Source organism: Macrobrachium nipponense, chromosome 36, assembly GCF_015104395.2.
Source record: "Macrobrachium nipponense isolate FS-2020 chromosome 36, ASM1510439v2, whole genome shotgun sequence".
Classification (NCBI taxonomy): Eukaryota; Metazoa; Arthropoda; class Malacostraca; order Decapoda; family Palaemonidae; genus Macrobrachium; species Macrobrachium nipponense.
The window spans coordinates 51,267,109-51,281,775 of NC_087220.1; the positions used below are offsets into that span (position 1 = coordinate 51,267,109).

Sequence of the window (14,667 nt, forward strand, 5' to 3'; positions counted from 1 at the left end):
CTTGATAATTGTCATCATGGTGATATGGAAACGGTAGTACCCCATAAAACTTCTGTTTCTTCCAATTCAGAATCATTATAATTTCAGTTAAAGGTTACTTTATCATTGAAAGTTTTGAGTAAAAAGAGTATTGGGTTTTTGCACGGCCCTCTTCTTAAGAAGCAGTATATCATCTCGTTAGGGGCATATTCCCTTAATACAGCTTTTCTTAATTAACCAAGATACTTCATCATGAAAACTTGAAACTACCTACAACCTGCCTATCCAGATGAGATTTTCCTATAAACACTGGATTAAATAAGACCAATGTCATTTAATACAAAATATATTAAGTTTTTCAGCATAAACAAAAAAATGTTACATACATTGTTCAGTATCATCTTTCTGATACAATACATTTCACAATAAGCCCCACACAAAATATCACAACCTTCAATATACAGTTTAAGCCATTTAAACTCCATAAATTACTAAACAAATATTAGGTTAACAATGGTCCTACTAGTGGCCACTTTTGAAAGCTAAATCACCCCTTAGAAATACAGTCTACTTAATGTAAACATTAAGACTATTCATTCCATGTTTCATTTTTGAGCAATTGAGTATTAAAAGGAAAAATTCTTCCCAGATAATTTGGTTATTAAAAATGGAAATTATTCTCAAAAGCTGTACACTAACCTTTTGTAATTTAAAATCTCTCACCAGGGGAATACATTACTCCAAGCAAACTAAAGCATTGGGAGTTAAAAATGTATATAATCTTAGAAGCTCTACTGAGATTCTGAACTTTAATCTCTTTAAAAGGATAATGATTTTTCCACCTAAACTTGGACACCCTTTCTAACAAGTAACTACTATACATATACACCAGTTATGAAAAGTCAAGATTCATCTTTAGTCCAGTCAAATGATGAATTAAATACACATACAATAACACACCACAGAATTTTTTCCTCTATAATTTTGGTTGCATGGCTTGCAATTAATGTTATACAGAACTACTTATTAATATATTAACTATAAATGTAACTGCTGAATGACATTTACACTGAAGATTAGACGACATAATCCAAATAAAATCTTCATTCATAATTATGAAAAATATGCTAAATTGTGCTACTGTTTCCCAGCTTTACTACAATATTATTGTTAAATAGTTTACTCATGTCAATTTAATTTTAGTCATTGGTATTGCTCTTGCACTTACCTATATAACATCCTACTCATATATTTTCTAAAAAACATAAAAGTTGTTCATCGTAGTTGCTCCCTTATGAACAGCGTATTTACAGCTCACATTTTATTAACTGGATCCACATACTACAGTATATCTTGCCGTTCCAAAAGTAATCCTCACATGAAAATGAAAGGAGGTACCAAGACTTTCAACTTTTATTTCAAAGTCATCTTCAGGACTTTGGAATAAAAGTTGAAAGACTTGGTACCTCCTCTTTCATTTTCATGTGAGGATCTCTTATATACTACAGTATATGAGGACCTGACTTAATCCACAAACAATTGTTTTGTGTTACTAGGGTATAAATTGTCTGTATATTAAACATGCTAAAGATCACTTGCAAACTATTTACTTTACACTTACAATGGAAATTCTGAATCTCAAAATAAATGCATTATGACAAGTGAGCTATCATGAATACTTTTGCAACTGACCAAATGAAAAGTGGTGGCTTGTTCAGTTCAGTTACAGACCACCCTTTTTCAATTTATACATTACAACGCAATCTTAATATCCTCAACAGTAGTACAGTAGTACTGATTATTCACAGGCTAAACTTCAACAAAGCTTAACAGCAAAATTATCAATGAATTGAACTAGCAAGAGTACAAAAATCAACAGCAAACCTTAAACAATATAAAAACGTGAACTGCCGTAAAAATATAATACACACAATCATCCCATTTAAGCTATTGTTATTGATTTGGCTTTCCATTTACCATCTGCTCAGGACTGTCGGGCAGGTGGTGGTCTATTAACGTGATGAGCTGATCCACTTGCTCCTCTGTCAGACGCTCCTCACTGTCTTCAATGATCTGGAATTATGGAACAGAGGTTTGTTGATAATGGTAAAGACAAAATCAAAATAATGCTTACTAGAAGTTTTCAGGACTACTGTTCTGTAAGACTTCCATGCAACCATAGGAAGCAAACCATCTTGAATGGAGCAAAATATGTGACAACTTAGCTCGCCAGAAAAACTGTTCTGTTGTCAATACTCCAAGTCTAAATGCTGCAAAGTTGTCTCTTTCTTATGGGCACCACATTTGAACAAATTTTGCCCAGTTTTCAGATCTCAACTATACTTTTCTGACATCTACAAATCTTTATTGAATGATATTTCTTAGTTTTATTTTTACAGGTATAGAGGATATTGAAAAATAAATATACATCATTAATATGAAGGGCATGAAATCACCTAGCAGGCTAATATAGTCACTGCCGAGCAAAAAACCAGCCATTCAAGAATTAAAACTCGTGTGCTTGTAAAATTCAGGTTGATAAACAAGGCTTATAATGAAAAATTGTTTAGTTACAAAAGCATATGAAACACGCAATTTTCTGGTCTTAAATATGGGCTTCTTGTGCAACTTTAGTCTAAGCACACTGTATCATGTAAGCAAGGTTAGCATGTTAGCCTGCAATTGCAAAATCAACCATTCAAAATACACAAAGAGCTAACAGTACTCAACAAACAGTTTTTAAACAGACCAAATTATGTTGACATTTTAAATATTCTGGAAATGTTAAAAACGGGAAAAACCTGTCAACAGTACTGAACTATAAGGGCTTTCATATTTGATGTTTATGTTGGTGGGTTGACTCTATATATAGAGTACCACAGTCTTCTGGTGGAATATGGCTACTGGACTATATTCAATGCCATTGTTGAATTAGTTCCACGTTAGACGAGTCAGTTATGCACTTGACTACCAATCTCAGGGTTGGGGTTTGATTCCCAGCTCTGCCAACACAAAATCGGAGGAATTTATTTCTGGTGATAAAAATTAATTTCTCGATGTGGTTGGAATCCCACTATAAACTGTAGGTCCCGTTGCTAAGTAATCAATTGGTTCCTTAGCAACAAAAAATTTGTAATCCTTCAGGCCAGTCCTATGAGAGCTGTTAATCAGCTCAGTGGTCTGGTACAACTAAGATGTAGTACTTACTTGCTGTCAAATTATTGTCAACATTATTAAAAAGTTCAATCAGACCAATGAATTACACGCAATAAAGGAAGGGTAAAAACCCTTGCTAAGGATAGAATACTGAAAACTTAAAAAACTGTAGGTTGCAAAGGAAGAAAGAAAAAAAAAACTGATAGAACAAAGTCTTACCAACTGCATCTCAACAGGAGTTGTCGGTCGTAAGTTTATCAGCTGGAGTTTTTCAGCTTTGGTCAGTTTGAAATCCTTAATTGACTCGAGGAAGCTGTGAATTACCTCTGGACTTTGGGTGCGACATGGTGTTTTCTCAAGGTACTTCAGAGTCTGAAAATGAAGAAATTCATAAATGAAAGTTTCCAGTGTGTACTTCTAAATTTAGTTCTTAACAGCACAAGCAACATTTCATGTATAAAAGAAGTGCAGTATTGAAAACAGTATGAAATTATTAATGGACTGATACCCTCAAAACTGGCAATTAATTTTAGATCATATTCATGTGGTTAACTGCAGCAACAGTTCATCAAATTAGTCAGTCTCTATTGATTTTAAAAGTTTAGTAACAAAATGAGGACAATAAAAAGTCAACAGCTGATTACCTCTATGCTTATCCTTTTTAAACACAGGAATAAGTCTTCATGAATATTCACTACCTATCACTTCAATGTTCAAAATCTAGACGACCCTATTTTTGCAAAGACATATGTAACATGAACTTTGCCACCAAAATTAATTTCTAAATGAAAGTGGCATACTCCGACAATCGCAAAATCTACTGGAATAAAAAAAGAAGAGTTAAAACCATAAACATGGCAGCTAAGCTGCATATTCTTTATCAACAATTTCTGCTTCTTAGCATATGGAGAAACAAGGAACCATTATCGTTACAAACATCAAAAGCTATCTTAGCGAAATGCGTCTGCGTCTTGGCCAAGCTTCGTCTTCCTTTTCCATCCTGAGAACATAGATCTTGAAGCAGTGCATAAACTTCCCAGTTACTCAGAATTGGCCCTTTGCTGTTTACACTGAAAAAGAACAAAATCAATATTACCATACATCAACAACAATACATAATCCAAATCATGCAGTGTAGTAGATGTGATTATTTCTACAAGTACAGAAGTAATTTTATTTTTTTTTTAAATGTAGGTATACGAATTCCCTTCATAAATAAATGAAAACAAGTAGAAAAAAATGCGCTGACGTTTTCTGTACAGCATATAATGCTGTGAGCCGCAGTGGCCTGTCCTATAGCATTATCAGACTCACAATCATGGCTAGCTTTAACCTTAAATCAAATAAAAAATGATATTGTTATTTTACAATAAAGTTTTGTACATACTTACCTGGCAGATATATACTTAGCTTACGTCTCTGACGTCACGACAGAATTCAAAACTCGCGGCAAATGCGACAGGTAGGTCAGGTGATCTACCCCACCCGCCGCTGGGTGGCAGGTGTATGAACCAATCCCCCTTTCCAGTCATAATTTTTCTTCCACCTGTCTCCTGAGGGGAGGCTGGGAGGGCCATCAATCGTATATATCTGCCAGGTAAGTATGTACAAAACTTTATTGTAAAATAACTATCATTTTTGTACATGAACTTTCCTGCCAGATATATACTTAGCTGATTGACACCCTTGGTGGAGGGAAAAAGACAGAGGTAACAAGGAAAAAGGGGAAACATCTGTTGTAGGATACTAACAAACCTTGGTTCTTACCTGATAAGGCTGAAGACTTCATAGTTACTGTCTATTAGTCTGCAAAGCCTGAAGAGCTACAGCGAGGGCGTGACCTACAGCTGAAAAGACTCTTTGGGTCTACCGAAGGGATTTGATATCCACTTACTCAGTAGAATTCAAGTCGGATCATGTCAATGGGGATTCGCCCTCTTAAATGACAGAGCCTGACCACTACCAATGCAGGGAGCTCTAGCACAAACAGATCACCTAACCATTCTAAATGTTAGCATACGAATAGAAAGAGATGCCTACCCGCATCCTCTTTCAAACAACCCTAAAAACACAACACAAACAATAGGGGAAAAAATTTACAAAGGATATGCTTCAGCTCCCTGCCCCAGCACCGAATCCGCCGATACATACGGGCCTAACGCGAAGCACTTCTCGTAAGTAATCTTGACGTCTCTAAGATAGTGGTTCGCGAATACTGAATTGCATCTCCAGAATGTTGCTTTCATCAGATTCTGGAGTGACATATTCTTGTTGAAAGCCAAGGACGTCGCAATGGCTCTTACCTCGTGAGCCTTGACTTTCAAAAGCTTGAAGTGATCCTCACCGCAAGCCAAATGTGCTTCCTTCACGAGGCTTCTAATAAAGAAGGACAAAGCCTTTTTAGACAATGGTCTACTGGGATCCTTAACAGAGCACCAAAGTCTGTCCTTAATGCCCTTAAGAGACTTCTTCCGCTGGAGGTAGTATCTTAAAGTCCTCACAGGGCAAAGAGTTCTTTCTGGCTCTCTTCCCCTACCAGGGAGCTAAGCCTGGAACCTCAAAACTCCTTGGCCAAGGATTTGAGGGGTTCTCGTTCTTAGCTAGAAAAGAAGGAAGGAAGGAACAAATCACGGAATCTCCTTTGAAACCTACCCTTCCTTCTAGAGCATGAAGCTCACTAACTCTTTTGGCAGATGCTAAAGCCAAAAGAAACAGAGCCTTCTTCGTAAGATCCTTGAAAGAAGATGACTGGGGAGGTTCGAACTTCGAGGACCTCAGGAAACGAAGAACCACATCCAGGTTCCAGCTCGGAATTTGAGACGAGGGTTTCTTGCAAGTTTCAAAAGATCTTAGCAGATCATGTAGATCTTTGTTGTTGGAGATATCTAAATTCCTGTGCCTAAACACAGCTGCTAACATGCTCCGATATCCTTTGATGGTCGAAACTGCAAGCCCGCATTTTTCCCTGAGAAAAACCAGGAAATCTGCGATTTGGGTCACAGAGGTACTGGAAGAGGAAAGCTTCTGGTTTCTGCACCAACGGCGAAAGACGTCCCACTTCGACTGGTAGACACTAAGGGTAGAGGGCCTTCTAGCTGATGCGATAGCCTTCGCTGCCTTAGCTGAAAACCCCTTCGCTCTGACAAGACTTTTGACAGTCGAAAGCCAGTCAGATTGAGAGCGGGGAGGTTTCTGTGATACCTGTCGAAGTGGGGTTGTCTGAGCACATCTACTCTTTGTGGAAGAGCTCTTGGAAAGTCCACTAGCCATTCCAGTACCTCTGTGAACCAATCTTGGGCCGGCCAGAATGGAGCTACCAGCGTCATCCTTGTCGCTTCCGAGGCCGCAAACTTTCTGAGTGTTTGACTCAGAATCTTGAATGGAGGAAAAGCATAGACGTCCAGACCTCTCCAGTCTAGAAGGAAAGCATCGACTGACACTGCTCCTGGGTCCGAGATCGGGGAGCAGTAGAGGTCTATTCTCTTGTTCTTTGCTGTCGCAAAAAGGTCGATATGAGGTCTGCCCCATAACCTCCACAGGTCCTGGCAAACTTCTGAGTGCAGAGTCCACTCCGAGGGGAGCACTTGATTCCTCCTGTCAGGAGATCGGCTCTGACATTCCTTTATTTCTCCCTGTACGAACCTGGTGAGGAGAACGATCTTCCTTGCCTGAGACCACAACAGCAAGTCCTTCGCTGTTTCGTACAGGGAGAAAGAGTGTGTCCCCCCCTGCTTTCTTATGTAAGCCAAGGCTGTGGTGTTGTCCGAGTTGACCTGAACTATAGCATTTCGGACGTGGGGCTCGAAGGCTTTTAACGCCAACCACACTGCCATCAACTCTTTGTTGTTGATGTGCCAGGACACCTGTTCCCCCTCCCAGGTGCCTGACACTTCTCTTGACCCTAGGGTCGCACCACAACCCGTCTCCGACGCGTCGGAAAACAATACTTGGTTCGGGTTTGGCATGTACAGAGACAGACCTTCTGCAAATCGGAGAGGATCTGTCCACCACAGAAGGTCCTTCTTGATTCCTTTTGATATCCTGAAGGAGAATTCCAGGTCTAGAGAGAGACACCTCCAGTTCCGGTAAAGGAAGAATTGGAGAGGTCTGAGATGCAACCTTCCTAGAGAAACGAATTGTTCCAGCGAGAAGTGTCCCCAACAGACTCATCCACTCCCTCGCTGTGCATGCATCTTTCTCTAGGAAGGTCGTTAGTTTCTCTTGGCAACGAGAATCCTCTCTGGGTTGACGGATATGCCCGAAAATCCGGAGAAACTATCCGAATCCCCAGATATCAGCTCTTGACTGGGGATTAATTGTGACTTCTGGAAGTTCACCAGAAGCCCCAACGAACTTGCTAAAGTCAGTGTCTTTTGTAGGTCCTCCAGACATCTTTCTTGTGAGCTTGCTCTGATCAGCCAATCGTCTAGATAGAGAGACAGCCTCACTCCCTCCAAATGTAGCCACTGCGCTACATTCTTCATTAAACCCGTGAAAACTTGAGGGGCTGTCGAAAGGCCGAAGCACAAGGCCCTGAATTGGAAGATCTTCCCTCCCATCATGAATCTTAGAAACTTCCGTGAAGAAGGATGGATAGGCACATGGAAGTAAGCGTCCTGAAGATCTAGGGACACCATCCAGTCCCCTGGACGAAGAGCCGCCAACACTGAAGAAGTTGTCTCCATGGCGAACTTCCTTTTTTCTACGAAGACATTCAGGGCGCTTACATCCAGAACCGGTCTCCATCCTCCTGAGCTCTTGGGAACTAGGAACAGTCCTGTTGTAAAAACCCGCAGAATGAGGATCTTTCACTAGTTCTATCGCCTCCTTCTCCAGCATAAGATCTACTGCTAGAGAGGGCTTGATTCATGATGGGGTCCTTGTACTTGGCTACCAACTCCCTCGGAGTCGTCGTCAACGGAGGTCTTGATAAGAAGGGAATGAGGTAGCCTTTGCGGACAATCGAGAGTGACCAGTTGTCCGCCCCTTTCTGGGCCCAGACGTCGGCAAACTTCAGAAGTCTGGCACCCACTGATGTCTGGAGGACTTGAATCCTACTTCTTCCCTCTGATGGATCTAGAGAAGGTCTTCCCTCGTTTAGTGGGTCTAGATCCTCTAGAGCAGTGTTTCCCAACCTTTTCCAACTCTAGCACCCCCTGTCGTCATGTCTTAGCATTCCAGCACCCCCTAATGATCTTAATTATTAATATCTTATTACTAGGTAACTAGAAGGATAAAGGAATGTGAAGTGTACTGCTTGATCAATTTTATTTTGTTCATTCCTTAAAACTAACACAAAATACCAATATTGTTTATAAAAATTTAAAAAAAATGAGAAAAAATGAAATTGCATGGATTTAAATATGTACAACTGGGTAATCAATCATACTGTACATACATCAATGTGATTTTTGCTGTTACTTATATGCAACTAGTTTCTCAATTCGAGGCTTTGTGTTGGCCACAGCCACCCTCATATCATGAAGCAACCCAATTTGAAGTCGGTTCGGGCAGTTGTTTTGATTTGGAGCATGGTGGAGAAAGCCTTTTCACAGAGGTAGGTAGTTGGAAATGGGATGATCATTTCCAGTGCTCCCTTTGCTAATCCAGGGTCTGCTACCAACTGATCACACCAGAAACCTGACAGCGTTAGTGTGCGAAATTTTGTTTGACAACCCTGGTTCACCTGCAGATCAGTAAGCTCCTCCTTTAGGTTATCATCATCATCCATATCTGCCAAGAAGGGCTGCTGTATCCATTCTGGAAATGAATGATCCATGGGAAAGTATTGTGCCATAGTGGTCTCTAGGAGTGAGAGGTGAGCAACAATATTTTCTACAAGCATTGGCTGGATTGTCTTGTCTCCATGTTTTTCATCAAGGATAGGAAAGCTTCCCACATTTCCTCCCTGGATTCGACGCTTATTGGCCTAAACTAGTGAAAGGAGATCTGATTACAGGCGGTCCCCGGGTTACGACGGTTCCGGCTTACGACGTTCCGAGGTTACGACGCTTTTTCTTAAATATTCAATGGAAAAATCCGTCCTGGGTTACGACGCTTGTTCCGAGGTTACGACGCTGACGCTTCCGACGCTCCGAGTTAACGACGCTTTTAAAAAACGCATACTATGATAAAAATCCTTTATAGTTTAGCACAGTATATTAATAAAAATAAGTTTCTGGTTAGATTACAACAAAAATTTTGAGATTATGATGATTTTCGACACTTTTTATGTTGTATTTTTCTATGTTTTTTAGTGACGCCTCATATGCGGAACTAGTTTCCGAGCAAATGAATACATACTAGTTTACATATAACAGTCCAAAAGCGCAAATAATGAAAAAATCATTGCTTGTTTCCAGTAATAATAACAAAACGAAGTTTCTGGTTAGATTACAACGCAAATTCCAAGTATCCAAAGAGAGACATTATCCAGTAATTTGATCAGAGAGAGAGAGAGAGAGAGAGAGAGAGAGAGGCGTCTTCCGACGCTCCGAGTTAAGGACAGAGAAGTGTTCGTTTCGTTAAACGGCCTCTGACTCATGCCAGTAAATGTTTTGTTGATACTAATAATATAAGCCTATTTAAAGATACGTTTACTTTAATTAGTCTATATGATACGTAAATAGTAATCAACTGTTCTTGTAGCCCTCAATATTTGGCAAAATCGAAGTATCCAAAGAGAGACATTATCCAGTACGTAATTTGATCAGAGAGAGAGAGTTTTATAGCTTCCTTCTGCTTGATGATCGTGGATATTGTAGAAGGATTTCGACCATACTCGTTTGCCAAATCGACGATACGAACGCCACGTTCATGCTTTGCTATAATTTCATGTTTTGCTTCCATCGAAATCATTTTCTTGGGTTTTTTCTTATCACCTGCTTTGTCTTTAGCTTTGAGACCCATGGTTAATAATAAAATAGACAAAATAACACGAAAAATAGGCGCAAATACAACGAACTAAACAACGACGTGTTAACATGCAGCACCAACAAACAAACAGACTAAACGCCATTTATCGGTCGCCTATACAACTAACACTCATCGCAAAATCGTATCTCAAATATTTCGTTGTATATCAAAGCTTGTATTTTCGCAAATTTTCTGTTATATCTCAAAACATTCGTATATTAGGGCAATCGTATGTCAAGTTTCCATTGTAATTTGATCAGAGAGAGAGAGAGAGAGAGAGAGAGAGAGAGCGAGAGAGAGAGAAGAGAGAGAGAAGAGAGCAGAGATGAGAGAGAGAGAGAAGAGAGAGAGACGCTTTGGCAACAATGGTCTCGGGGATTGACGTAACGTTTATTTTCTGAACAGATAGGACAGAGAAGTGTTCGTTTCATTAAACGGCCTCTGACTCATGGCAGGAAATGTTTTGTTGATACTAATATATAAGCCTATTTAAAGATACATTTACTTTAATTAGTCTATATGATACGTAAATAGTAATCAGCTGTTCTTGTAGCCCTCAAGATTTTGCAAAATCACTCCAGGTTGTACATAAAACTTCAAGAATGTAGTGTCACCAGAGGATTACAATAGTTTTTACCTTCAAGAACCAGCATTCTTTTATGAAAATAACTCCAGGTTGTACATAAAACATAGGAAAAAACAACATGTAGTGTAACCAAAGGATTACAGTAAGGTTTTTATAACTTTTTATTAGTTTAAGACATATTTCCAAGCGTCGTTCCGGCTTACGACGATTTTCGGCTTACGACGCGTCTCAAGAACGGAACCCCCGTCGTAACCCGGGGACTGCCTGTACTCTATTTTAAGGTATTTTTACCTAAAGTTGAAACCCTGCATGTGGTGTGTATGTTCCAAATGTGTGTATACATTGAAAACTTGTAAAGAGTAAACGTGTGTGTGTGTGTACCCTACATACTGATGGCTAACTTCGTTTTATTATTATTATTATTATTATTCAATTCTTGCACACTTATACTTCTTACTTTTGACCAGAAACTATCACGAAAAAGGTCGACATATTCATTTCAGATAAAGAATCAACATAAAACAACCAGTTAATTGTAATATATCTAATTCAGGAAAAATAATAAGCGAAATGACAACACGCACACTGATTCAAAACATAGCCTACCCACATGCTACGAAGCCACTCGCCTCTGATACCAGGGTTCCAAGATTGTCTTTCAATACTTTAGTATTGAAAAACGTCATCACTTCTTTTACAGATAATAATATGAAGCGACACATTGGGGAGAGAGAGAGAGAGAGAGAGAGAGAGAGAGAGAGAGAGAGAGAGAGAGAGAGAGAGAGAGAGAGAGAGAGAGAGAGAGAGAATACTTTCCAATGGACTTACCAGTATTACTGGAAATCAAAGATAGTCTTAGATATGCCGACAAAACTCAAATATGTAGGAGCTGTACTACTCTGTCGCACTGCTACTGAACAACTACAATGCTACTGTCTGGCTGCCACTGGTCCCACAGTCTCGCCACTCTCATGTCAGAGACAAACAAGTAACGAACGTGTACTGCAGAACTGGGCACGCCTTGGTAGGAAGTGATATTTTACCGTCATGTGTGTATCGCTTCCCAGCACCCCCAATAATTGATTTCAGCACCCCCAGGGGGTGCTAGCACCCCAGGTTGGGAAACGCTGCTCTAGAGGAAGAAGCTCTGGCAGGAGGGACTCCTCGAAAGGGCTCCTGCCTAACTGGAGTCTCTCTCTTGGTTTTAGCTTGGAAAGAAGAGTGAGGCTTCCTGGTAGACTGGGCTAGCATGTCCTGTGTAGCCTTAGCTGAAAGGGCACAAGAAACATCCTGAACGATCTTCTTAGGGAAGAGTTGAGGAGAGAGCTGAGAATACAGGAGAGAGGCTCTCTGAGCATGCGATACTGATTTCGTCAGGAACGAACAGTACACAGATCTCTTCTTGATCACTCCCGCTCCGAAAAGTGAAGCTACTTCACTCGATCCATCCCTCACTGCCTTGTCCATACACGTGAGAACACTGATAAGATCCTCAGGAGAAATGGAATCCGGGGTCTGCGTCTTCTTGGCCAAAACGCCCAAAGACCAGTCTAGGAAGTTAAACACCTCCAGGACTCGGAACATTCCCTTCAACAGGTGGTCAAGCTCATTCATCCCCCATGTCGTCTTAGCAGACATGAGGGCAGAGCGTCGAGAGGAATCCACCAGTGAAGAGAAGTCCGAGTCTGCCGAGGATGGAAGAACGAGGCCCAAGGGTTCTCCCGATTCATACCAGAATCCTAGTTTCCCAGTAAGCTGGGGGATTGGTTCATACACCTGCCACCCAGCGGCGGGTGGGGTAGATCACCTGACCTACCTGTCGCATTTGCCGCGAGTTTTGAATTCTGTCGTGACGTCAGAGACGTAAGCTAAGTATATATCTGGCAGGAAAGTTCATGTACAAAACTGCAGAGGCTAGAGGGCTGCACTTTGGTATGTTTGATGATTGGAGGGTGAATGATCGACATAAGAATTTGCAGCACTCTAGCCTCAGTCGTTTTTAAGACCTGAGGGCAGACAGAAAAAGTGTGGACATACAGGCAAAGCAATCTCAATAGTTTCCTTTTACAGAAAACTAAAACTGAAGTTGCCACTCTCATGCTGCTTTCTTATGCATAAAGATTTTATGCCAACCCATAAGTAAAAACAATCACATTTTACTGTAGGAACAAGTTTTTCATTTTGAAATGTAAGGCTCCAATTCCCAATATAAATGAAATGGATATCTAAATATTTTCTCTCAGCATTTCTTCAGTTAAATTTTTTTTAAGCACCGAATAAAAGCTTTGTTAACGGTAGCCTATCAGAATTCCACAACAGTACTAGTAAGTTACTACTGTACACAAGCCTTTCCCAACTTTTAAAAAATAGATATGCAGAAAGAAAAATGGGGTGTTTAATATATGATGTATCATTTTGGGGGCATTAATTACATTGTGAAGTACATGGAACACTGGAGATATACTAGGCTAGTAGCTATAATAAGAGTACTAGGTATATAGCTGTCCACCCTCCTAAACTTTATCTTACTACAATTATCAAATTTCATTTGCAAACATATCCTTCGGATGTGTCCCGAATCCAAAAACAGGACCTAATGATATACGTAGTATAAAAACACTTCAGAAAAAAATACATAGGCTATATGGCACATGGTGCTTTGGGCCTATCGTTAAGAATGAACAAATGGGATACCTATTTATCAATGTTATAAATACAAAAAAATTTGCTTGAAACAAGTTTCCAAGGCAGCAAAGACCACCAGCTAAGACGTGGTACCCTGAGTTAGGTTAAGTGTACTGGAAACTCAGAATTTATAAGAGTCGAGTTCATTACAGTTCTTAGGAACTACCTAACATAAAATTAATTCCAAACACACGAATATACATCAGGAACGAACTCATTATACCTAAGTCACCTATCATGATGCAACAGTAAACTAATAAGTAGGTAGGTATTGGCAAGCTAACCTTGTTAGCCTTACCTAGTTGACTACCTAGGTATGCAAAAATTGGTATGATTAAAATAAATTAAATGAATTCTGGAATGCCTATAACTATCGGGAAATGGTATCCATATGCCCACATCGCGAAATATACCTAAGCTTTAGGTATCTAGCCTGGGTACTATAACGTGATGGCCCAGCCTACCATAGAGGTAGCTGCAGATGGGTACCCAACAAGCATGGGGAGTAGGTAATGTATGAAATTTCACTTTTAACTGAATTAAATTTTACTCTAATAAAACTTCTAAGACTATGAATCTAATTGGGATTGTAAAACTAGTACTCACATTTCCATTATTCCCCCGGAGAAATGTCACAATCTGTCGTCAGCAAACTGGGTCCTTCAGTGATGGCGTCTTCTGTCAACGATAATTCCTGATGTTTATAATCTGTTGGGGTTATTTATGAAGTCGCTTAAGGTCTTTATGTTATTTTTCATTAAAACTCCCTCCACTACGCTTAAAGAACTGCTTTGAAAATGACAGGGCCTCGTGGTTGCCTTGGTGGACGAGAGTGAAATTGCTTTACGCTACTCGCGTTCAATGACCAATGGTAATTCATGTGGAAACACGTTGCCGCTAACCATCCCTATTTTTACTTCAATTTCTCGCCGGTTACCCTAAACTTAGAGAAATGTAACGACTATACTTATATTACAACATATTTGTTTGTTTAAAGCACAAAGTACGGTTATATTAGAAGATCCACACAGCCTATTTAAATTATAAATGAAAACTGTTGAATCTCACGATATTCTGAACGATCCCTTCCTGGAGTAACCACAACAAAACTATGGGGGAAAAGCTATTGTACGTAAATTAATACCACAGCAAGACCATTTTTAGTTATTCTGTCAGTTCAATTCTGTTACTTATTCTATGGAAAACTATGTTATTAGTTATGGTCTAGAACATGATTACGCAGTGAAAAATAGAAGATAACTTATGCAGACGTTTCGATCATACGTTTGGCAAGAGTCATTATAAACTCTAGAGTGCGTGATACAAAATGTGGCTAAATTGTCCAT

The 14,667-nt window shown here is 39.7% G+C and overlaps 1 protein-coding gene across 1 annotated transcript; it reads right to left on the reverse strand.

Moving 5' to 3' along the window:
- Positions 1–309: 309 nt before the first annotated feature.
- LOC135203647 (DNA-directed RNA polymerase III subunit RPC9-like) lies at positions 310–14,398 on the reverse strand. Its single transcript, XM_064233495.1, has 4 exons — positions 13,928–14,398; positions 4,073–4,205; positions 3,355–3,507; positions 310–2,052 (listed from the first exon to the last, which is right to left on the reverse strand). Exons 1-4 carry the CDS (start codon positions 13,933–13,935, stop codon positions 1,933–1,935), a joined length of 414 nt encoding a protein of 137 aa, XP_064089565.1. The 5' UTR covers positions 13,936–14,398; the 3' UTR covers positions 310–1,932.
- Between the last annotated feature and the right edge of the window lie 269 nt (positions 14,399–14,667).

Bases quoted from the DNA above. Each gene is read 5' to 3' on its own strand.
- LOC135203647 (XM_064233495.1), bottom strand. The intron at 3,508-4,072 runs GTTTGTAACGAT...CTTCATTTTCAG, and splicing joins TCGCTAAGATAGCTTTTGAT to ACTCTGAAGTACCTTGAGAA. The intron at 2,053-3,354 runs GTAAGACTTTGT...CCATAATTCCAG, and splicing joins CTCCTGTTGAGATGCAGTTG to ATCATTGAAGACAGTGAGGA.